Source organism: Sapajus apella, unplaced genomic scaffold, assembly GCF_009761245.1.
Source record: "Sapajus apella isolate SASKATOON/1434 unplaced genomic scaffold, GSC_monkey_1.0 scaffold34, whole genome shotgun sequence".
Lineage (NCBI taxonomy): Eukaryota > Metazoa > Chordata > Mammalia > Primates > Cebidae > Sapajus > Sapajus apella.
The window spans coordinates 7601717-7626759 of NW_022436974.1; the positions used below are offsets into that span (position 1 = coordinate 7601717).

General features: G+C 38.8%; 1 protein-coding gene across 10 annotated transcripts in view; it reads left to right on the forward strand.

Annotated features, from left to right (window-relative positions):
* Positions 1 to 25043, forward strand: part of MRE11 (MRE11 homolog, double strand break repair nuclease) — a 77133-nt gene that overhangs the window by 51583 nt on the left and 507 nt on the right. For 6 of the 10 annotated variants that reach the window (XM_032295744.1, XM_032295748.1, XM_032295749.1 and 3 more), the window contains 3 exons: positions 11002 to 11060; positions 12310 to 12374; positions 16382 to 16457. In XM_032295744.1, coding sequence (XP_032151635.1) covers positions 11002 to 11060; positions 12310 to 12374; positions 16382 to 16457 — 200 coding nt within the window. Of the gene's footprint in view, positions 1 to 4374; positions 4489 to 11001; positions 11061 to 12309; positions 12381 to 16381; positions 16458 to 25043 lie in introns of those variants that run through there. The other 4 variants (XR_004274260.1, XR_004274262.1, XR_004274263.1 and 1 more) reach the window with 2 other exon arrangements.

Sequence of the window (25043 nt, forward strand, 5' to 3'; positions counted from 1 at the left end):
GGCATCAGGTTGCTAAAAACCTAAACCAAAACAAAACAGAACAACAACAACAACAAAATGAGGTGGGTTGGACAAGGTTGCACAGCAAGGAAGTTCTCCCTGTGTACTAAATTGGACATATCATGCCAAGACTACCGTACTCCTCTTTGAAATTATATTTCAAGGAGACTATCAACTATATATGATCAATTAGAAGAGATACCAAATAATATAAAAAATGATTGGCCACTGCCTCACCCAGGAAGTGCAGCTGGATGGCGGATCAGGGACTCTTCCCCTCCGGTACTCCAGTTTAGATACTGTGCTTCTCCCATGGCCTTTGCAACCCACAAACAAGGAGATCCCCACCAGGCTGAAAAGCGCCATGAGTTACTAGCACAGATCTGAGCAGCAGCTCCAGTCTGTGCGGTGGGTTGTCCACACAGATGTGAGCGGATGCTTTGACTAGCACCAAGAGCGCCTGCAGGATGGAACTTCCCGCTCCCCAGAAAGAGAGGGAGCTGAAAGCAGGGAGACAGGTGATACGGCTTGGTGGGTCCCACCCCCACAAAGACTACTAGCAAGCTGAAGCCCTCTCGCTTGATAGTTTCACAGCCAGCACATCAGTTAAAGCTCAACCCAAGACGATCGAGCTCATTGAGGAGAAGGGCATCTGCTATAGCTGATCTTACCTCTGTAAACAAAAGCCAGAGAAAGCTTCACAGCAGCTGGACTGAGACTGTGTCAGACCAGCAGCGCCTCTGCAGGAAGACAAGGGACAGACTGCCTCCTCAAGCGACTAATCAACCAATGTGTAACTAAAAACACGCCACATACAGAACTCTGGCTGACATCTGGCAGTTACCCTTCTGAGATGAAGCTACCAGAGGAAAGATCAGGCAGCAATACTTGCTGTTCTGCATCCCCCATGGGTGACTCCCAGGCAAGCAAGGTCTGGAGTGGACCTCCAGCAGTCCTACAGCAGAGGGGCCTGACTGTTAGAAGGAAAACTAAAAAACAAAAAGAAATAGCTTCACTGTCAACAGAAAGGACGTCCACTCAGAGACCTCATCCGAAATCACCAACTTCAAAGATCAAAGGTAGGTAACTCCATGAAGATGGAAGAAACCAGTGCAAAAAGGATGAAATCATCAAAGACCAGAACACTTCTCCTCCTCCAGGAGATCGCAACTCCTCACCAGCAAGGGAACAAAACAGTATGGAGAATAAGTTTGATGAACTGACAGACACAGGCTTCAGACGGTGGGTAATAACAAACTATTCTGAGCTAAAGGAGCATGTTGTAACCCAATGCAAAGAAACTAAAAACCTTGAAAAGGTTAGATGAAATTCTAACTAGAATAACAAGCTTAGAAAAGAACATAAATGACTTGATGGAGATGAAAAATACAGCACAAGAACTTTGCAAAACATGCACAAGTTTCAATAGCCAAATCGATCAAGCAGGAGAGAAGATATCAGAGATTGAAGGTCAACTCAATGAAATAAAACGAGAAGGCAAGATTAGAGAAAAAAGAGTCAAAATAAATGAACAAAGCCTCCAAGAAATATGGGATTATGGGAAAAGACCTAATCTGTGCTTAATTGGTGTACTGGAATGTGACAGGGAGAATGAATCCAACCTGGAAAACACTCTTCAGGATATTATCCAGGAGAACATTCCCAGCCTAGCAAAGCAGACCAACATTCAAGTCCAGGAAATACAGAGAACACCACAAAGATATTCCTCAAGAAGAGCAACCCCAAGGTGCATAATCATCAGATTCACCAGGGTTGAAATGAAGGAAAAAATGCTAAGGGCAGCCAGAGAGAAAGGCCAGGTTACCCATACAGGGCAGCTCATCAGACTCACAGCAGATCTCTCTGCAGAAACCCGGCAAGCCAGAAGAGGGTGAGGGCCAATATTCAACATCCTTAAAGAAATGAGCTTTCAACCCAGTATCTCATATCCAGCCAAACCAAGCTTCGTAAGTGAAGGAGAAATAAAATCCTTTACAGACAAGCAATTGTTAAGAGATTTTGTAACCAGCAGTCCTGCCTTACAAGATCTCCTGAAAGAAGCACTAAACAGAAAGGAACAACCAGTACCAGCCACTCCAAAAACATACCAAATGGTAAAGACCAACAACACAATGAAGAAACTGCATTAACTAATGGGCAAAACAACCAGCCAGTAACAAATGGCAGGAGCAGATTCACACATAACAATATTAATGTTAAATGTAAACAGCCTAAATGCCCCAATCAAAAGACACAGACTGGCAAACTGGACAAAAACTCAAGATCCATCAGTGTGCTGTGTTTAGGAGACCCATCTCATGTACAGAGACACACATAGACTCAAAATAAAGAGATGGAGGAAGATTTACCAAGCAAATGGAGAGCTAAAAAAAAAGCTGGAGTTGCAATCCTGGTCTCTGATGAAACAGACTTTAAACCTGCAAAGATCAAAAGAGACGAAGGATATTACATAATGGTAAAAGGAGAGCTAATGATCCTAAATATATATGCCCCCAATAGAGGAGCACCCAGATACATAAAGCAAGTTCTTAATGACCTACAAAGAGACTTAGACTCCCACATAATAATGGTGGGAGACTTTAAAACCCTACTGTCAGTATTTAAACCGATCAATGAGAGAGAAAATTAACAATCATATCCAGAACTTGAACTCAGATCTGGACCAAGAGGACCTAATAGACATCTGCAGAAATCTGCACCCAAATCCACAGAATATACATTCTTCTCAGCACCACATCACACTTACTCTAAAAGTGACCACGTAATTGGAAGCAAATCACTCATCAGCAAATGCAAAAGAACGGAAATTGTAATAAACAGTCTCTCAGACTGTTACAAAAAATTCCATTGCTATATTTTTACTTAAGTATTATTTAGTACTTCAGAAGAGCCAGCTAAGATCCTTACCTTTTTGCTTTAGAAACATGTTGTCTTTATTGCCATTTAGGAAATGGCATCTGAAAAGATGCTGTTTTATTCTTGGTGGGTTTAGTATAAAAGAGAGGAAGAAAGAGAGAAAAGGCAGCCTGGTAAATTGTGAAGGATCCATGCTGAGTTCAACCTTGCGTTCAACAAATGACAGCTTTGTGACTTGAGACAAGTCACTCACTCTCCTAGTTTGTTTAGTTATGAATTGCAAATAGTAATCTCTTTTTTATTGATTTATTATGAAGATTAAATGATCAAAAAGCCTGGCACATAGTAGGCATTTATGAAATGTTATTGTTATTAATATTAAAAATGAGAAATCAGAAACATAGAAAAAGAATGAGTAAAATAATGAACACTTCCATGTAGCATGCAATTGTTAGTCATATATGTAGATTATCTACCTTTACTTTCGCCCAAATTATCTTTTTTTTGTCCTGGCTTTTTTGTTTGTTTGTTTTTTCTGCCCTGTGGAATCGTTTCCTGGCTTGTTTTATGTGAAGCTTTCCTTGACTCCATTGGGTAGAATTCATCACTTAAAATGAGTCTTTGAGTTTCCACTGTAGTTAAGAAATCAGATATTAAGCTTATTTGTTTTGTTTTTTAAAAAGTAACCTGTTTTTCCCTCAGCTTGCTGTTTTTATATTCTGCAGTTTCACTGTGATATATCTAAAGATGGTATCCTTTTTTATCCTGCTTAGGATTTATTGAGCTTCATGAATCTCTGAACTGGTATTCCATCACTTCTAGAAAATCTTTAGCTATTATCCCTTCAGATATTACCTCTATGCTATTCATATTCTCCTTCCTTCTGAGTCTTCAGTTAAATATATATAAGACCTTTTTACTCTGTCCTCCCAGGACTCTTGTATTTTCTTTTTTCTCTTTCTGTGCTATATTCTGAGTAATTATTTCTGATCCCTTTTTTTGGTTATTAACAGAGTCTCTCTCTGTTTGCCTAGGCTGGAGTGCAGTGGTGCGATCTTGGCTCATTGTAACCTCTGCCTCCTGGGTTCAAACAATTCTCTTGCCTCAGCCTCCCAAGTAGCTGGGTTTACAGATGTGCACTACCACACCTGTCCACCTGGCTAATTTTGTAGTTTTAGTATAGATGGGGTTTTATCATGTTGGCCAGGCTGGTCTCAAACTCCAGGCCTCATGTGATCCTCCTGCCTTGTCCTCCCAAAGTGCTGGGATTACAGGCATGAGCCACCGCATCCAGCCTATTTCTTTCAAAATATGCTCTGTTACTTTTGACCATTTTTAAAGTTTTCCTGAAGATATTTTTAGGCCTGTCTTTAATTTTTTGTATGTACATGGTAAGAATTTCTTTTGTATTCTGTGTTTAATAACCTAGTGTCTCATTTATGGTTCTCATTTATGGTGATGTATTTCCTTCCATGCTTTGTTATTTACTGTCCCTAGAAAATCATCAGCAGGAGTAATTTGAGACCTTGGGTGAAGCTGTCTTCCTCCAGAGAAGATTCACGTTTGTTTCTCCAGACTTCTAGGTCACCACAGGTCTTAGACCACTTTAAGGTGAATTTGAGGGTTTCTTGGACCAGTCAAGTGATACGTGCTTGTAACGAAAATGCAGGTTGAGTCACTTGCTACTTGCAAAGTTAAATTAAAAAGAGCAAAGTGTGGAATAAAGAAAGTGACTTTTTATCCCAAAGCTAACTTAGGGGAAGAAATACAGGCTTCCTATCTTAAGGATACTGCTTCCCCCTTTGCAGCAGAAAGTGGATGCTTTTATTTTTTATTTTTTTATTTATTATTTATTTTTTTTTCCCATTTATTTATTTTATTGCATTTTAGGTTTTGGGGTACATGTGAAGAACATGCAAAATTGTTGCATAGGAACACACGTGGCAGTGTGATTTGCTGCCTTCCTCCCCATCACCTACATCTGGCATTTCTCCCCTTGCTGTCTCTCCCCAGCTTCCCACCCCCCACCGTCCCTCCCCTATTTCTCCCCAACTGACCCCAGTGTGTAGTGCTCCCCTCCCTGTGTCCATGTGTTCTCATTGTTCAACACCCGCCTATGAGTGAGAACATGCGGTGTTTGATCTTCTGCTCTTCTGTCAGTTTGCTGAGAATGATGGTTTCCAGGTTCATCCATGTCCCTACAAAGGACCCAAACTCATCGTTTTTGATGGCTGCATAATATTCCATGGTGTATATGTGCCACATTTTCCCTATCCAGTCTATCGTCGATGGGCATTTGGGTTGGTTCCAGGTCTTTGCTATTGTAAACAGCGCTGCAATGAGCATTCGTGTGCACGTGTCCTTATAGTAGAACGATTTGTAATCCTTTGGATATATACCCAGTAATGGGATTGCTGGGTGAAATGGAATTTCTATTTCTATGTCCTTGAGGAATCGCCACACTATCTTCCACAATGGTTGAACTAATTTATACTCCCACCAACAGTGTAAAAGTGTTCCTATTTCTCCACATCCTCTCCAGCATCTGTTTCTCCAGATTTTTTAATGATCGCCATTCTAACTGGCGTGAGATGGTATCTCAATGTAGTTTTGATTTGCATTTCTCTGATGACCAGTGATGATGAGCATTTTTTCATATGTTTGTTGGCCTCATGTATGTCTTCTTTTGTAAAGTGTCTGTTCATATCCTTTGCCCACTTTTGAATGGGCTTGTTAGTTTTTTTCTTGTAAATCTGTTTTAGTTCTTTGTATATTTTAGATATCAGCCCTTTGTCAGATGGGTAAACTGCAAAAATTTTTTCCCAATCTGTTGGTTGCCGATTCACTCTAATGATTGTTTCTTTTGCTGTGCAGAAGCTGTGGAGTTTGATTAGGTCCCATTTGTCTATTTTGGCTTTTGTTGTCAATGCTTTTGGTGTTTTGGTCATGAAGTCCTTGCCTACACCTACGTCCTGAATGGTTTTGCCTAGATTTTCTTCTAGGGTTTTTATGGTGTTAGGTCTTTTTTTTTTTTTTTTGAGACGGAGTTTCGCTGTTGTTACCCAGGCTGGAGTGCAATGGCGTGATCTCGGCTCACCGCAACCTCCGCCTCCTGGGTTCAGGCAATTCTCCTGCCTCAGCCTCCTGAGTAGCTGGGATTACAGGCACGCACCACCATGCCCAGCTGATTTTTTGTATTTTTAGTAGAGATGGGGTTTCACCATGTTGACCAGGATGGTCTCGATCTCTTGACCTCGTGATCCACCCGCCTCGGCCTCCCAAAGTGCTGGGATTACAGGCTTGAGCCACCGTGCCCGGCCATGGTGTTAGGTCTTATGTTTAAGTCTTTAATCCATCTGGAGTTAATTTTAGTGTAAGGTGTCAGGAAGCGGTCCAGTTTCTGCTTTCTGCACATGGCTAGCCAGCTTTCCCAACACCATTTATTGAACAGGGAATCCTTTCCCCATTGCTTGTTTGTGTCTGGGTTGTCAAAGATCAGGTGGTTGTAGATATGTTGTGTTGCCTCCGAGACCTCTGTTCTGTTCCATTGGTCTATATCTCCGTTTTGGTACCAGTACCATGCTGTTTTGATTACTGTAGCCTTATAGTATCGTTTGAGGTCCGGTAGTGTGATGCCCACCGCTTTGTTCTTTTTGCTTAGAATTGACTTGGCTATGCGGGCTCTCTTTTGGTTCCATATGAAGTTTAAGGTGGTTTTTTCCAGTTCTGCGAAGAAGGTCATTGGTAGCTTGATGGGGATAGCATTGAATCTGTAAATTACTTTGGGCAGTATGGCCATTTTCACGATATTGATTCTTCCTAACCATGAACATGGAATGTTTCTCTATCTGTTTGTGTCCTCTCTTATTTCGTTGAGCAATGGCTTGTAGTTCTCCTTGAAGAGGTCCTTTACATTCCTTGTTGGATGCTTTTAAAGGGGTCCTATCAGGAATGGCATGCAGGGGAGGAAGCGAACAAGTTAGGGGTCTGCATGCCAATTTGGTGTCTTATCTACCAGGGAGTTAAATTGGCATCTTCATGGGAAGAAATAGGCTATAAAGGTGGCCGAAAATTCTCAAGGCGGGAGAGAGTTTCATAGCAGGACTTTGGGTTGTAAATCCACTGTTATCTCTAGAGGCAACCCCCTGGTGGGTGATAGTCCCACCCTGGAGCTTCTAAGCACATAGTCAGATGAACTCCCCCTGTAGGGAGTATCTGATAAGAGGAAGTAAAAGACTATAATTGTATTTCTAAAGAACTAAGTAGAAAGTGGGGAAAAGGAGAAATGAGAAAAGGAGAGACAGAGAAAAAATAATTGAACTATCTCTTAGAAAAATGGGGGTACTCAGCCAGGCACGGTGGCTCACACCTGTAATCCAGCACTTTGGGTGTCTGAGGCATGCAGATAACTAGGTCAGGAGTTCAAGACCGTCCTCGCCAACACGGTGAAAACCGATCTCTACTAACAATACAAAAATTAGCCAGGTGTGGTGACATGCGCCCGTAGTCCCAGCTACTCAGGAGGCTGAGGCAGGAGAATCGCTTGAACCTGGGAGGTGGAGGTTGCAGTGAGCCGCGATCATACCACTGCACTCCAGCCTGGTGACAGAAGGAGACTTGGTCTCAAAAAAAAAAAAAAAAAAGAAAAAAGAAAAATGGGCGTTCTCAGTTACATGCTTATGAAATTCTTTTACCTCTGCTTCTCTCTTTAACCACTGGGTCCCCACCTAAACAAGGGAGGAAATGGATCAGGCTTCCCACTTTGGGCAGCCCTTGGGCTATGGTAGTTCTCTCTCTTTTTTTCTTCAGAACTCTAAAAACCAGTGTTAACATTTTCCCTATTGAAAAGTGAACTCGGGGAAAGGACTCTGCTTACCTCTGAGTGCTAGCTTTTCTTCAGTTTTGGCCTGGTAATTCCTTGCTATGCGATCAGCTCTTCAGTGCCGTTGAGCATTTTTTTTTAATGTTTGAGGTACTAATTTGGATTGCTGTCAGCGGAAGTAAGTTTGAAGACAGAGATTATTTTGTCTGAATAACCTAGTCTGCAATGACTGTTACCCATTGACAACACAGAATAAACCTATTTGCGTCGAGAGACTGGAGACCAGTTATGGTGCCTTAAAAGTTTTACAGATTGCCTTGACTAATTTTGTTAAGGAAACAGTATTTACCCATGAAAAGAGGCTACGTAAAATAAACTAAATACAAAACATCAGATTTCCTGAGTTATGTTGTAGGCAAAAATCTTATTATGGTGCCTTTTGCAGCAGGGCATGGTGGTTAAGAACCCAGGCTCTGGAGTCAGGCCCATTGGGTCAGCCACAACCAGCTCTTTACTGCTGACACAGCACCCTTGCACTGTAAGTGCTGTGAGAACAGTGTCTGCACCATTCCTGCTCATCGCTGTGTCCCCTGTGCTTGGCACGTAACAGAGTACATGCCTGTTAAATACTTGACAATGACTGAGTAGATTGTGTAGCATAAGAGTTAAGACCATAGTTCTAAAGTCAGGAAGATCTTGGTTTGAATCCTGACTTCTCAATTTTACTAGCTGTGTGTCCTCCAGCAAATGCGTTAAGTTTTCCGTCTTAGGATTGAGTGTTCTCGTTTGTAGGATGGGTCAATGATTGCGTCTACGTCATTGTGTTATTTTGAGGATTAATGAGAAAATGCATGTGAAGTACCGGGCAAAGTCTATGCATATTAAGCCCTCAGTAAGTGCGAACTGGTGTTATTCTATAAGCATCAGATCCCTTATCTATAAAATTGACAATGTTGTACTGACTTCAGAGTAATTATATTAAATGAACTTAAGTATTTACATTACTAATCACAACAACTGGTAAAAATGCAGTAGATGATAGCTGATATTAGTGGTAGTGTTTTGTAATAAGATTATGAAGATGAATGTTATGTGAATCATGGGTCTAAATTTGTCTTTTATTTAATTGATATATTGGTTCTGCTAACTTAACTGATTACCTCCAGTACTAGGCCTTTTTTGAAAAATGAACTGATTTTTTAAGTATACATTTGTGAAACATTTTTATCAGGTTGGATTTGGTGGGTTGTTTTTTGTTTTTTTTTTTTAAGTCTCTTATAGAATACCTGTTGTGTAGTAACTATACTGGTCATCCCTTTGGGACAGAGCAACAAATTAAGACTGTAACTTCTAGATCCCTGTTATAAATGGAGGAGTGAAGAGATAAATAAAGGTCAAATTATCTTATAACAAGGTCCATGGAGTATTATTGTGCTGCAGTGTTATTGGAAAAGAAATTATAGCCACAGGAGTTGTAAATAAGAGTTGACAGCCCAGATTTTCCATTGAAGTTAGTCAGCAGAGGACAGTGGCTAAGTGAATAAAAGTACCTCTGAAGCCACTACCTTTACGTTTCATTTATACCACTGTGGGTACCACTGCCGCTACTGCGTTTACTACCACAAATAGCTACATGTATTTGAATGCTTTTTATATGCTAGACACTCCCTCTTACCCTCTCAACAGTTTTCTGCATGAAGTATTAACACTGATTTACAGGTGAGGAAATTGAGATTTAAAGAAGCCAAGGAACTTGGCCATAGTCGAGCTAGTAAGTTAAAATAAGTCTAACTCCAAAACCAGAGCTTTTAACCACCACACTGTATTGTCTTCCTAAGAGAACATACTGCTTAGTTTCTAAACTAAAATTATTAAAATTATTTCACATTCATTCATTCATCTTTTGCCTTCCACTGGGGATAACAACAAAAGTGTCTTATTTTCTACGATCTCAGAGTTAGAGGAGTCAGTGAACAAATATTGAACAGAAATACTCTGAAACCATCATATTCACTGGCTTTTTTATTCAATGCCCTGTCTAGCCTTTTGAGTAGAGTAGGTTGTGAAACCAGTAATTGAGTAAGCAGATAAGAACACCGTTTCTGCCTCTCATCTCTACTCTTAGATGTTACAAGTTTGGGGATAGAACCTAGAATAGGAAATATGTGCAAACACATTTAGGTTAAATAGAAAAAATCGTTAGTTTTCTGACTAGGAGAATTTTGGACTTTGCAGAATTTTTTGAGTATTTCACTTTTTAAATTCTTTCTTTCTTTGCCCTATTTAGTTTGTAAGTTATCTTGGGGAAGATATTTTTGGTATTAGCAAACTGGTAAGGCGTAGGAGAAAATAAACCTGAATTAGATGTTTGAAATTTATTGAAGGGTTTTTTTTTTTTTTTGATACAGAATTTCGCTTTGTCACCCAGGCTGTAGCACAGTGGCATGATCTCTGCTCACTGCAACCTCTGCCTCCTGGGTTCAAGCAATTCTCCTGCCTCAGCCTCCTGAGTAGCTGGGATTACAGGAGCTTGCCACCTGACCCAGCTAATTTATATATATATTTTTAGTACAGTTTGGGGTTCACCATGTAGGCCAGGCTGGTCTTGAACTCCTGACCTCAAGTGATCCACTTGCCTCGGCCTTGCAAAATGCTGGGATTACAGGAGTGAGCCACCACACCTGGCTTTATTGTAGGTTTAGATGTAGGGGAAAAGAAAAGGAAAGATAAAAAGCTAGCCAAACTTCAAGTATCTAACCAAGTTTAAAAGGAGAAAAGGTATGGATGCAAAATAATTTTTATCATAGAATAAAAGATATACTATTTTCTAGAATTCTCATGTGGAATATTTCTTAGGTGTAAATATGGTTACCAATGTAGAGGAAAATGAGAAACCACTGGAACCCCATGGCTCCTAATAGAGCGACAAGAGTAAAGGTATCATCAGCAGCAAAGAAATAAAGGATTAGGAGTCTTTCCTTCAATACATTTGTAGTTCAGTTGGTTAGGTGATTAGATTTTATCCTTCAGGTATTTTTCTATAAAATATTTTTTGTGTGTGTGTATTTATAAATACTACAGTATTCAAATAAGCTGGGAAATAATGAGACTGACAGCACTGAGTTGTTTGTACCTATAATTCTATCTCCCTTTAGATTTTAAAATATGAAAAATAGTTTTGTAATTAGGCATCATGCAGTTTTGCAGATAGGATTCAGAAAATCTTTAGCTAAAGAAATATGCAAGTTATTCTAAGTTGTTTTAAGAATAACATAATGCATGCTTCATCTTTTTCATTCTAGCCTTTAAATCTGCAAGACAGCAACCTTCCCAAAATGTCACTACTAAGAATTATTCAGAGGTAAGAAAAAAAGTTTTATAGTTGTGTATTAATAATTTATGTTTTCTGCATTATGAATTGTCAACTCTGCTTTACGAAGTAAATAAAAGATGAAAAAGTATGGAACATTAAAGCTGGAAGGTGCTTTACCAATTATCTCTAGAGTTTCTAGGATTTGATATTTTTTCTTGGTTGCTCTCTTTTTTTTAATAATGGTTATTATTATAGAAATCCATAAATGCTATATATACAGTTGAACCAAAAGAGCTGATGCATGGAATACTAATATTGAAGATGAGTTCAGTGCATATAGAGGCTTTATCTATACTGGGTTTCCTTTTCTTACTTATCTTCCCAAAATTCTGGCTATGACTTAAGAGCTGATGCTAGACTTAAGATGAACTAAAAGGCTGGAGTCCAGTGATCCATGTGGTCTGCCCTAGGTTTAGCCTGGGCCTTCTGCTCTTCCTTTGATTCCAAAGAGTCAAAAGTGGGCTTGACCTCTATTATTACCTCACTTTCAAAACTATGTGTCTTAACTCCCAAGCCAGCACTCTTCCCTTTACATCAGGGTTTCTCCGTAGTGGTACTGTTGACATTTTGAACAGATAATTCTTTGCTGTGAAGGATTGTCCTGGTGCATTGTAGGATATTTAGCAGCATCCTTAGCCTCAGGAGCTGTTTGTTCAGTATTTGGTCCTTGGCTTCATCCTCATCTGCACTTCAGTTGGATGAAGATACAGCAAATATATGTATCAAATGTCAAGATAACAGAAAATGTAGAGAAATTGTATTTTGGATCATAGACTCAATGGTCAGAAATATCTTTATTGGGTCTTAACACTAACAAATGGTATTTAAAAGGGACAGATTTAACAGAAGGATATATAGTATTTCCCACATGGTCTGATACCTCATTTAAGGTTAGAGATGGAACACTGATGGTCTCTCATCAGAAACCAAGAGGAAAGTCACAAGGTCTGCATATGAGCCTATTCAAGTCATTCACAAATCTAACTGTGTTCCCTTAGGTGCTCAGGCACCTGGGATGGCCAGAACAGAGGTGAACAGAAAGTAACATTTGTGAATGAAGAGTGACATTGGAGGGAGGTCAGGCTGAGTATCAGTTTTAATAGTTATGGTTTTCTGTCTCCTTTTTTGTGGCTCATATATAACTAAGATTTAATTGTTTAATGCACTTCTTCATTTTCATTTTTATTCAGATATTCTGTTCTCACAAGAACTGTTTGGTGCTTTGTTTCCTTGCCAGGTGATTGAGGTAGATGAATCAGAGGAAGAAGACTTTTTTCCTACCACTTCAAAGGCAGATCAAAGGTAGGTGCAGCGATTTTTCTGGAAAAAGAAACATCTGAAAAAAATTAAAAATTATCCAGAATTCCATAGTTACACATTTTTCTATGCCATAAAAGTTTTCTATGTTAGTTGATTTTCAACTAGCAAAGTATGAAGAGGAATGAAAACAGGCCAAGGGCTAGTTTATAGAGTTCATGCAGCATTAGTACAAGGATTTTCAGTGAAAATTGAAATCGTCTGTAATTTTTTTCCTTTTGACTTTATTAGTACTTTTCTGTCTTTTTATTTATCTATTTATTTTTTGAGACAGGGTCTTACTCTGTCACCTAGACTGGAGTGCAGTAATGCGATCTTGGCTTACTGCAACCTCCACCTCCTGGGCTCAAGCAATTCTCCCACCTCAGCCTCCTGAGGATGGGAAATTCGTAGCTGGGATTACAGACATGCGTACCATACCTGGCTAATTTTTTGTACTTTTGGTAGACACACGGTTTTCCCATGTTGCCCAGGCTGGTCTTGAACTCCTGAGCTCAAGTGATCCACCCTCTTCGGCCTCCCAGAGTGCTTGGATTATGGATGTGAGCCACCACACTTGGCCTCTGTGCTTTTCTTAATAGAGGACTATGTTCTCTCCTAACAGAAAATGCCTTTGTATTTTGCTAACATTTGATTTCAGCTTTTTGTCATTGTTTATTTTTATATACTTGACTACACATGGTGCTGTATTAAACACTGAAAAGGGGATCACATAGACTCACTCTGCTTTCAGAGGACTTGCATGCTCTTCCTGTGTGTTTTGGAGTTTTTGCCTATTGCTGCTGTTAAGCCTGACTTGATTCACTATTATCGTTTGCTTTTATGCATTAACATTTTGGTTGCACACTGCTTAACTAAAGCTCGATTAATGAGAATTTCTACTTAACACAGTAATCAGCTGCCTTATTTTGTACTTATTTTCTGTTTGAGCATTTTATTAGGTCCGATGAGGGGCATATGCACGTTTTAATGTGGTCTCTGCCTTCAGGTAACTTCAATTATAGTGGAAAAGAGAAATAAACGTATTTTAATTCATCAGAGAATGAATTAGTATATAATTAGGTGTGGAATTTTATATTACAGACCCATAAGTGTGAGCACTTATGGACTGGTGAAAAATGAAGCAAGGAATGTGACCTAAAAGAAGCAGCTTCATGGAGAGAGTAAAATTGACCTGAGGCTTCAAAGATAAGATTTGTCTTAGTAGGGTGCAGAATGGTGGTCCCAGCTGAGAGTAAAGGCCTGAGCAGGAACTCCAGAAAGAAGGGTGATTGGGGAAAAAGCCTTATATCAGTGTTTCTCAAGCTTTTTTTTTTTTTTTTAATGATCTCAGCCACTTCTTGATTATCCAAGGAGAAAAATTAATTAACTTAGATTGAGTTCAATTTCTCCCTAACATTAGAAATTAAATACCTAAAGAATGAATTTTTATTGAGTAGGATTGAGTATAAGAGGGTGAAAAAGCATTGTTAATAGCTATGATTTTTCACCCCACTCTATCCCTTGGAGCCAATTTTTGTTCTTTGACTGTGATATTGACCACACTGAGAATATAAACTGTTTGTGACTTAAAGGTTAATGTTAGAACAAGTATAAGTGTGGTTCCACATTCACTTATTGGCTCCTTTAAACATTATGCTACGTTCTGGGGAAAGAAAGATAAAAGAAATATTTCTTTCTTCAAGGAATTTACACTTTAGTGGTATGCTAATTACAGGGCACTGCTAATCCACCAAGATAAATGTTTTATTCAGGTGTAATGAAATTTAAGGGATGTGCCAGTGTCTTCCTGGCAAAGATTATTGAAGATTTTACAAAGAAGGTGGGTAACGTTTGAGCTGGTGATCAGCAGATTATTTAGGACGCATTAAAGGAAATTGTCTGGTGCAGAAAGAAGAAACAATGGCACAGGACATGGGCATCTACTTTGAAGGATGGCCAGGGAAAGCCTCTGAGAAGGCTACATTTAAGCCAAAATTTTAAGAAGGGAAACGTGGCCTTCCAAAAGGCAGAGGGACACGTGCATGCAGCCTGTATTAGTCCATTTTCACACTGCTGATAAAGATGTACAGAGACTAAGCAAGTTACAAAAGAAAGACGTTTGGCCGGGCGCGGTGGCTCACACCTGTAATCCCAGCACTTTGGGAGGCTGAGGCGGGTGGATCACGAGGTCAAGAGATCGAGACCATCCTGGTCAACATGGTGGAACCCCGTCTCTACTAAAAATACAAAAAAAATTAGCTGGGCGTGCCTGTAATCCCAGCTACTCAGGAGGCTGAGGCAGGAGAATTGCCTGAACCCGGGAGGCGGAGGTTGCGGTGAGCTGAGATCGTGCCATTGCACTCCAGCCTGGGTAACAAGAGTGAAACCCCATCTCAAAAAAAAAAAAAAAAAAAAAAGAAAAGAAAGAGGTTTAATGGACTCAGAGTTCTACATAGCTGGGGAGGCCTCATAGTCATGGTGGAAGGTGAAAGGCACGTCTCATGCCAGCAGACAAGAAAAGAGAAAAAGAGCCAAGTGAAACGGGTTTCCCCTTATAAAGCCATCGAATCTTATGAGACTTATTCACTACCACAAGAATAGTATGGGGGAACCGCCCCATGATTCATTCAGTTATCTCCCACTAGGTCCCTCCCACAATACTTAGGATTTATGGGAGCTACAGTTCAAGATGAGATTTGGGTAGGGACACAGCCAAAACCATTTCACAGTCTATTGAAGAAGCAAGTTTAATAATGTTATTTATGAGCCATTGACTAAAGCGCGGTGGAAAAGGAGATGGTTTGAGATGAGAATAGAAACGGGAGGCAGGGTAAATCATGCTGCAGGAACAGGTAAGCACGACAAAGTTTTGAATGTTATTATAAAGGCAGTGGGTATCCACAGAAGGATTTAAAGAGAGGAGTTTTTGATATATGCTTAAGGATATTAAAGAAAAAATAGTTTCCTTTTGTTATCACAGTAGGTTATTTACATTTCAGCTGTATAAATGTCTGCCAATTCCTTTAGACATGAAATAGTAATATAACTCACAGTTATATTGTTTGGCACTTCCTATGTGCCAGGCATTGCTCTGAGCAATTTATATGTGAATTAACTTCTGTGGTGCTCACAACATCCCTGGGAGATAGGCTAGATTTGCTTACTGGCCCCAATCTAAAATGACTTAAATTTCTTATTATTTCAAATACATAGGAATTTACTACAAGTTAAGCTTTATAAGAGTAGGAATAGGCTGGGTGCGATGGCTCATGCCCATAATCCCAACCCTTTAGGAGGCCGAGGTGGGTGGATCATGAGGTCGAGATCGATCCCATTCTGGCCAATATGGTGAAACTCTGCCTCTACTAAAAATACAAAAATTAGCTGGGCGTGGTGGCACACGCCTGTAGTCCCAGCTACTCAGGAGACTGAGGCAAGAGAATTTCAGTGAACCAAGATTGCGCCACTACGCTCCAGCCTAGCAACAAAGTGAGACTCCATATATAAAAAAAAAAAAAAAAAAAGTAGGAATCATGATTTTCTTATTAACTGAGATTTGAATAGAAAATATTTCAATGTTCCCACAGTTTTCAGAAGTGGAAGATGGTAATAGATACATTTTAGTACATGATAGTAATTATAATAATATAAGCAAGCGTCATTGTAGTACTTAATATGTGTCAGGCACTGTTCTAAGTGTTTAAGCATAGTAACACGTTTGGTCTTTATAAAACTATTGTCCCCATTTTATAAGTGAGGAAATTGAACCACATAGAAGTTAAGTAATTTGCTTAAAGCCACATAGTTAGTAAATGGCAAAACCAGAAGTCAAGCCTCCGCCCGAGTCTTTTTCCTTACAGTTAAGTTTTATTGCCTCTAATGTAGATTTTAAGGGAATAGTGTGTTATTTATATTCATAGTGGCTGCCAGATTGAAAAATTTAGCTAGAAAGGCACGCTTGATGAATTATGTAGTTCATTGTGTTTGTTTTTGTTTTTGTTTTGCCTCAGGTGTTCCAGCGCATCATCCAGCAAAAACATGTCCCAGAGCCAAGTGTTGAAAGGGGTTAATTTTGAATCAAGTGAGGTAACTAAGTAATATTGTTAAATTTTAACTAATTTATAACTTTATAATATTTACATAGACACTGGTAGCTGGTTGCTGAACTTTTTTATTTGATAAATAATTTCATCTTTTAGGTTCAGGAGGTACATGTACAAGTTTATAATGTGGGAATTTCATGATGGTTTGGTACAGGCCCCGTCACCCAGGTAGTGAGCATAGTACACAGCAGGCAGTTTTCCAACCCATGTCCTACTCTAAGCCTCCAACCTCTAGTAGTCCCCAGTGTCTGTTGTTCCCTTCTTTATGTCCAAGTATACTCAGTGTTTAGCTCCCACCTATAAGTGAGGACATGTGGTATTTGGTTTTCTGTTCCTATGTTAATTTGCTTAGGTAGTGGCCTCCAGCTACAAAGGACAAAATTTTGATGTTATTTTTTTTTTAATTTTTTTATTGCTGTCTAGTGTTCCATGTTTTATATGTACCACCATTTACTTCATGGAATCCATGTTGATGGGCACTTAGGTTGATTCCATGTCTTTGTTTTTGTGAATAAGTGCTGCAGTGAACATATGAGTGCATGTGTCTTTTTGGTAGAATAATTTGTTTTCCTTTGGTTATATAACCAGTAATGAGATTACTGGATGGAATGGTAGCTCTGTTTTAAGTTCTTTGAGAAATTTCCAAATGGCTTATATTGGCTGAACTAATTTATATTCCAACAATGTATAAGCATTCCCTTTTTTTGACAACTTCTTTAGCATCCGTTGTTTTTTGACTTTGTAGTAATAGCCATTCTCACTGGTGTGAATTGGTATCATTGTGGTTTTGATTTACATTTCTATGATGATTAGTGATGATAAGCACTTTTTCTTGTTTGTTGGCTGCTTTGTATGTCTTATTCTTTGTAGTGTGCCTGTTCATGTCCTTTGCCCATTTTCTAATGAAGTTATTTGAATTTCCTTATTGATTTATTTCCATTCCTTATAGATTTTAGATATTAGACCTTTGTTGGATGTATATTTTGTGAATATTTTCTCCCATTATATAGTTTTTTTGTTTACTCTGTTGATAGTTTATTTTACTCTGTAGAAGCTCTTTAGTTTAATGAGGTTCTACTTGTTCATTTGTGTTTTTGTTGCCGTTGCTTTTGGGGACTTAGCCAAAAATTCTTTGCCAAGACCAATGTTGAGAAGGCTATTTTCTAGGTTTTCTTCTAGGGTTGTTATAGTTTGAGACCTTACTATTGAATCTTTAATTCATCTTGAGTTAATTTTTGTATATGGTGGAAGATAGGGATCCATTTTCTTCTGCACATTGCTAGCCAGTTGTCCTAGCACCATTTATTGAATAGGGAGTCTTTTTCCCAATGCTTGTTTTTGTCAGCATTGTCAAAGATCAGCTGGCTATAGATGCACAGCTTTATTACTGAGCTCTATGTTCTGTTCTGTTGGTCTCTGTGTACCAGTACAATACTGATTTTGGTTACTATAACCTTATAATATAGTTCAAAGTTGGGTAGTATTATACTTCTGGCCTTGTTCTTTTTGCTTGGGGTTGCTTTGTCTATTTGGGTTCTTCTTTGGTTTCATGTGAATTTTAGAATAGTTTTTTCTAATTCTGTGAAAAATGACATTGGAAGTTTGATAGGAATGGCATTGAATCTGTAGATAGCCCTTGGCAGTATGGCCATTTTAATGACATTGATGCTTCCAATTCCTAAGCATGGAATGTTTTTGCATTTGTTTCTGTTGTCTGTGATTTCTTTCAGCAGTGTTTTATAGTTATCCTTGTAGAGATCTTTCACCTCCCTGGTTAGCTATATAGCTATGTATTTGATTTTCTTTGTGGCTATTGTAAATGGGATTGTGTTCTTGATTTGACTTTCAGCTTGAACATTGTTGCTGTATAAAAATGCTACTGATTTTTGTACACTGATTTCTTTTTTTTAATTCTGAAACTTTGCTGAAGATGTTTATCAGTTCTAGGAGCCTTTTGGCAGAGTCTCTAGGGTTTTCCAGGAGTATAGAATCATATCGCCAGCAAAGAGAGATAGTTTGACTTCTTCTTTTCCTGTTTGGATGCCTTTTCTTTCTTTCTCTTGCCTGATTGCTCTGGCTAGGACTTCCAGTACTATATTGAATAGGAGTGGTGAGATTGGGCATTCTTGTCTTTTTCCAGTTATCAGGGAGAATGGTTCTAGCTGTTGCTTGTTCAGCATGATGTTAGCTGTGGATTTTCATAGATAGCTCTTATTATTTTGAGGTATGTTCCTTCAGTGCCTAGTCTGTTCAAGGTTTTTGTCATGAAGGGGTGTTGGATTTTATTTTGTTCAGGTGATCATATCGTTTTTGTTTTTAATTCTGCTTATGTCGTCAGTCACATTTTTGCATTTGCATATGTTGAATCAGTCTTGTATCCCAAGAATAAAGCATACTTGATCATGGCATATTAACTTTTTGATGTGCTGCTAGATTTGGTTTACTAGTTTCTTGAGGATTTTTGCATCTATGTTCATCAGGGATATTGGCCTGACATTTCTTTGTTTTGTTGTCTCTGCCAGATTTTGGTATCAGGCTGATGCTGGCTTTGTAGAATAAGTTAGGGAGGAGCCTCCCTCCTTGATTTTTTTGGAATAATTTCTGTAGGATTGGTATCATTCTTTGTATGTCTGATAGAATATGGCTGTGAATCCATGTAGTCCAGGGCTTTTTTGGTTGGTCAGTTTTTTACTGATTAATTTCATAATTTATTATTGGTCTGTTCAGGTTTTCACTTTCTTCCTGGTTCAGTCTTGGCAGGTTGTGTGTTTTGAGGGATTTATCCATTTCCTCTAGATGTTCTAATGTGTGTGAATAGTTGTTCATAGTAGTCTTTGAAGATCTTTTGTATTTCTGTGGGGTCAGTTGTAATGTCATCTTTGTCATTTCTGATTGTATTTATTTGGATCTTCTCTTTTTTTCCTTTGTTTAGCTAGCCGTCTATCAATTTTGTTTGTTCTTTTAAAGAACCAATTCTCGGTTTCATTGATCTTTTGTATGGATTTTTGCATCTTAGTTTTGTTCAGTTCTTCTCTCATTTTAGTTATTTCTTTTCTTCTGCTAGTTTTGGGGTTGGTTTGTTCTTTTATTTCTAGTTCCTCTAGGTACAATGTTAAATTGTTAATTTGAGTTCCTTTTAATGAAGGTGTTTAGTTCTACAAGCTTTCCTTTCAACAGTTTTAGCTGTATTCCTAAGATTTTGTAAGTTGTGATTCTATTTTCATTTTCACTAATGAAATTAATTTCGTTGACGAATGAATGAATTTTTACTAATTCTGAAGAATTTTTTTATTCTACCTTAATTGTATTATTGACCCAGGAGCTATCCAGGAGTAAATTGTTTAATTTCCATGTATTTGTGTAGTTTTGAGAGATCTTCTTAATATTGATATCTCTTTTCATTGCACTGTAGTCCAAGAGTATATTTGGTATGATTTTGATTTTTTTGAATTTATTGAGACTTAATTTATGACTGAACATGTGGTCGATCTTAGAATATGTTCTGTTTTCAGATGGGAAGAATTTGTATCCTGCAGTTATTGGATGAAGTATTTTGTAGATGTCAGTTAGGTCAAATTGATCAGGTTTAAGTCCTGAATTTGTTAGTTTTCTGCCTAGATGATCTTTCTAACACTGTCAGTGGGGTGATGAAGCCTCCCACTATTATTCTGTTGCTGTCTGAGTCTTTCTGTAGGTTAAGAAGAACTTGATTTATGGATCTGGGCGTGTATATATTTGGGATAGTTAGATCTTCTCGTTGAATCAAATCCTTTATCATTATGTAATGCCCTTCTTTGTTCTCTTTTACTGTTGCTTGGTTTAAAGTCTGTTATATCTGATAAAAGAATTGCGACTTCTGCTCTTTTTTGTTTTTCATTTGCATGTTAAATCTTTCTCCGTCCCTTTACTTTGAGCCTGTGTGTGTCATTACATGTGAAATGTATCTCTTGACAACAGCAGTCAGGTCTTGTCCTTTTATCCAGCTTGCCGCTGTATTCCTTTTAAGTGGGGGCATTTAGACAATTTATATTCAGGGTTAGTATTGATATGATATTTCAGTCCTACGATCGTATTGTTAGCTGGTTGTTTTGTAGACTTGATTATGTAGTTGCTTTATAGTGTCTCTAAGCTATGTGCTTAAATATGTCTTTGTGGTAGTAGGTGGTGTTTTTTTGTTTACATGTTTAGCACCTTATAAGGACCTCTTCTAAGACTGATCTAGTTGTAAGGAATTGCTCAGCATTTCCTTGCCTGTGGAAGATTTTATTTCTCCTTTGCTTATGAAGCTTAGTTTGGTTGGATATGAAATTCTTGGTTGGAAGTTCATTTTTCTTTAAGGATGCTGAAAATAGGTCCCCAGTCTCTTCTGGCTTGTAAGGTTTCTGCTGAGATGTCCACTGATAGTCTGATGAGGTTCCCTTTGTAGGTGAACTGACCCTTCTCTCTAGCTGCTTTTAAGATCTTTTTTTTCCTGTTGACTGTGTGCCTTGGGGATAGTCATCTTCTATAATGTCTCACAGGAATTCTCTGTATTTCTTAATTTACATGTCAACTTTTCTAACAAGATGGGAGAAATTTTCTGGACTAAATCCTCAAATATGTTTTTCATATTGCTTATTCTCTCTCCTCTCTTAAAAATGTCAATGAATCATAGGTTTTGCCTCTTTACATAGTCTCATATTTCTCAGAGGTTTTTTTCATTCTTCTTCATTCGTTTTTCTTTATTTTTGTCTAAGTTGATTTGAAGAACTGGTTTTTGAGCTCTCACATTCTTTCCTCAGCTTGGTCTGTTCTGCTGTTAATACTTTCAGTTGTACTATGAAATTCTTGTAGTGAATTTTTCAATTCTGGAAGTTCAGTATGGTTTACTCTTCAAATGGGTATTTTATCTTTCAGCCCTTGGATTGTTTTACTGGATTCATTGGATTAGGTTTTAGCTTTCTCCTGAATCTTGATGAGCTTCCTTGCCATCCAGATTCTGAATTCTATGTCTGTCATTTCAGTAATTTCAGTCTGGTTAAGGACTATTGTTAGGGAGCTAGTGGGCTCATTTGGAGGTAAGGGGACATTCTGGCTTTTTGAATTGCCAGAATTCTTACACTGATTCTTTCTACATATCTCATGTAGATTCTTTCTCATGTTACAACTGCAGTGTAAGTTGAGTATAGTCAGTTGGCCTTGTTTCTAGGTGCTTTCAGAGGGCCACAGCTCTATATAGATCTTTATTGTGGCTAGATTCTTGCCCTGCGTGTCACAGAGATGTATATTGGCAGAATTTTTTTGGTGTTGTAATTTTGGCTGTGATCCAGTAGCTAGCATTTAACATTAATGTCAAGCAGATAGGCCCTTACTCAGCTGCATAGTTCTTTTGTATTTCTGTGTGTTCGCAGCCATGCTCTATGGTGGGAGCAGGGAGAGAGATGACCACTTTACCAGGTCCACTCCTGGGCCATAGGTGAGGCTCCTCTTATCACTGACACCTCAACTGCATTTCCCTTGTTAGGTGTCTTGGGTTGCAGGGCTCCCTCAATCAGAGGCCACGGCTGGCAGACAGGCCACACCCTTCCCAAACCAGCACTGTGGAGGAAAGCACATCCCATTCCTGCACCAGCGCACGAATGCACATGTCTCACTCCTCTCAGTGTTCTGAAAGATTTCTCCCCAACTTGAGTGCCAGCCACAGCTCTTAGCTTGGCAGCCCCAAGCTGTGTGCTATAGCCCTGTGGCACTGGGACCAGCCTATGGCTCCATCGTCTAAACCCTCAGTGTGAGGTACTGGCTGTGCTGGGGAATCTGAAATGCTCCCAGGCTGCCAGGAAGGTACTCAGGTGGAGCCACCAGGAAAACACCCAGGCTGGGCAGCAAAGGCTGCACTGTGCACACATTCCTGCAGGGCAGCTTGGCAGAGGCCCTGGAAGGGGTTGTAGGGGAGGAGGGCCTGCAGAACCGATGTTCCTCTGTCCCACAGGGAAGCTGGCCCTACTCGTTCCTGCCCTAGCAGTCAGGTGGGGCTAGTCCTGCCCCAAGGGAAATAAGAAGTCTTGGAGATGGGCGCCTGTGGCCACCTTCTGCTGCAGCTGTCCTGCGTGTGAAAACTCCTGGGCTCTGTGCATTCTGGAGCTCTGTCTCTGCCTGCTGTCTGGGCAGATCCTCCTGCCAGTTGAAATGTCTCTGGAGGAAATGAGATCTCTTATAGCTAGGATCTTGGAGGTCCATAGTGAGAATGGGCTGCCTCATCGTCCCTTCACTCACCCCTTCCTAGGAGCCTTTCAAGACCAGGAACCAGCCCTGGCATTCGGCAATCCCTGCAAGGTTCCCAGCTTCCTCCCTCTTCAGCCTCGGTTTGCATCACCTTTATCAACTCTTCGTGCTTTTTTCCAAAGATCTGCTCAAAATGTTGGCTTACTCGATATTTTGGTCTTTATCAGTGGCAGTGGTGCTTCTTGGCCGTGTCTAGTTGGCCATCTTGTCCTTCTACTAAAAATTATTTAAAAAAATGGTTTTATTGATAACCTTCCTTTGAACTATAGTTAATGTTAAGAGTTAATAGTAACATATGTTGAGTGCCCATGAATGTATTTACCTCAGATATAAAAGTCCCACCGAGGTGGCCGGTTAGCTCAGTTGGTTAGAGTGTGGTTCTAATAAAAGTCCTGTAGATTTTTAAAATATGATATTCACTCAGCACTTATTTGCCCAGTTAACAGTGGAATCAAAATTTTGTTTAGCTGCTAACATTTACTTATACTTGGAGAAATGATGATGATATCCCAAGAGCTTTTAGTATTACTTTAATGAATACTTAGTACTAACTATATGCTCTACATGTGTCATGTAGAGGGTGGCACATGGTGATGATTTCATGACATATAGGTATTCAAGCATTGTCTGAAATGTTCTCTGGGAGGATTTCTGGAAAAAACTCCAATTCCAAATAGTTGTCTGCAACCATGAAATCTCCTCTAGCATGAATGAAGAGGAGGAAGAGGAAGAGGTTTAAGTCAGGACTTGCCTCTTGCCTTTATTAATTTGCTATTTCAGTTAAGTTTAAAGAAAACTACATGACTGAAGGGTACTGCCCTTCCCCTTTCCTTCATGGTGGCCATTTTAAGGGACTTTGCTAGTTTTTGTTGAATTGCTTGAAGGTGTTTCTCTTAGGCCTGTCACCCCTTTCATTTATTTTTTTTATTTTAAAAATTGTTAATTGTGGCAAAAAATATGAAATTAACCATTATTAAGTGTACAGTTCAGCAGTGCTAAATATATCCATATTAAACAGATCTTCAGCACTGTCTCATGTTGCAAAACTGAAAATCTGTATCCCTGAAATAACAAGTCTCCATTTCTCCTTCTTCATCTCCTGGTAACTATCATTCCACTTTCTCTTTCTATGAATCAGCTACTCTAGGTACTTCATATAAGTAGAATCATATAGTATTTGCCTTTTTGTGACTGGTTTATTTCACATAGCATAAGTTCCTCAAGGTTTATCTACGCCGAAACCTGCGACTTACGCCTTTTATTGTTAGCTTTGGCTGCTGCTGCTTCTTCAGCTGTGGTTTAAAACAGCTTGAGAAGACTCAGCTCAGGCTGCCAAGAAAAATGGCAGCAAGAGATCAGTCTACCTGTTAAGTACTAATAGGTTGCTTCCAGGAAGGAAGTGAGCAGTTATTAACTAATTTGTTTATTCCAAAACATCTAGATATACATGCGGTTATATGTTACAGTTAAAAATTTGTATACTGGTCATGTTAACTGCAAAGACAAACTATTAGCAAATCATCTGTTACACTTCATTTGGATTTGTCTCTGGTTTATTTAAGTTTTGCCTTTGATAGTAGCAGAAAATGAATCAGTAAATGATAATGAATTTGTATTTCTTAAGGCATCCATTTCTCACCAGAGATGGTTAATTTAGCTAACATTTGGAAGTGCTAATACCACCAACAAAGCTTAGCATCAAATGATTTCTTCTTTTAATGTCTTAAACACAAATAAAAAATTTCAAACAAATTTGCTTTGTTTTCTGAATACTTATAGAATACTTAAGAATCAGTTTTATGTTATCCTGATAAAATTATATAATTGGGCTCATCTGAGGTTGTTTTCATTCTTTTCAATTATTAGTTAATATCTGATATTTCTATTTATTCTCACCATGCATATATATAATCTGTAGCTCCGTAGCACGGGAACTCTTGAAATACTACATATATATATTTTTTAATCCAAAAAACTATTTGAAAGCTTGTTTTGCTAGGTTGTTTTTTGCATGAGTGTGAGAGTAGCTAGCTATTTCTAGCATTAAATGGGTAATGGGAAATAAAAATTATAGTTGTTTCTGAGTTAGATCTCCATGTGGCGTCATTATTTTTTGGCTGTGAATTTCCAGAAGAGTAGATAACAACAGTAATACAATGTAAATGAAAAAACCTACTCAAAAACCAAATATAAAATGACTTGAGGAATTTTTTTTTCTGGCTTACCTGTACTTTGTTTCTCTTTATTAAGGTTAGTGAAGGAAATTTATGTGGTTTATATTGTAGATACATGCACACACACACAGCAG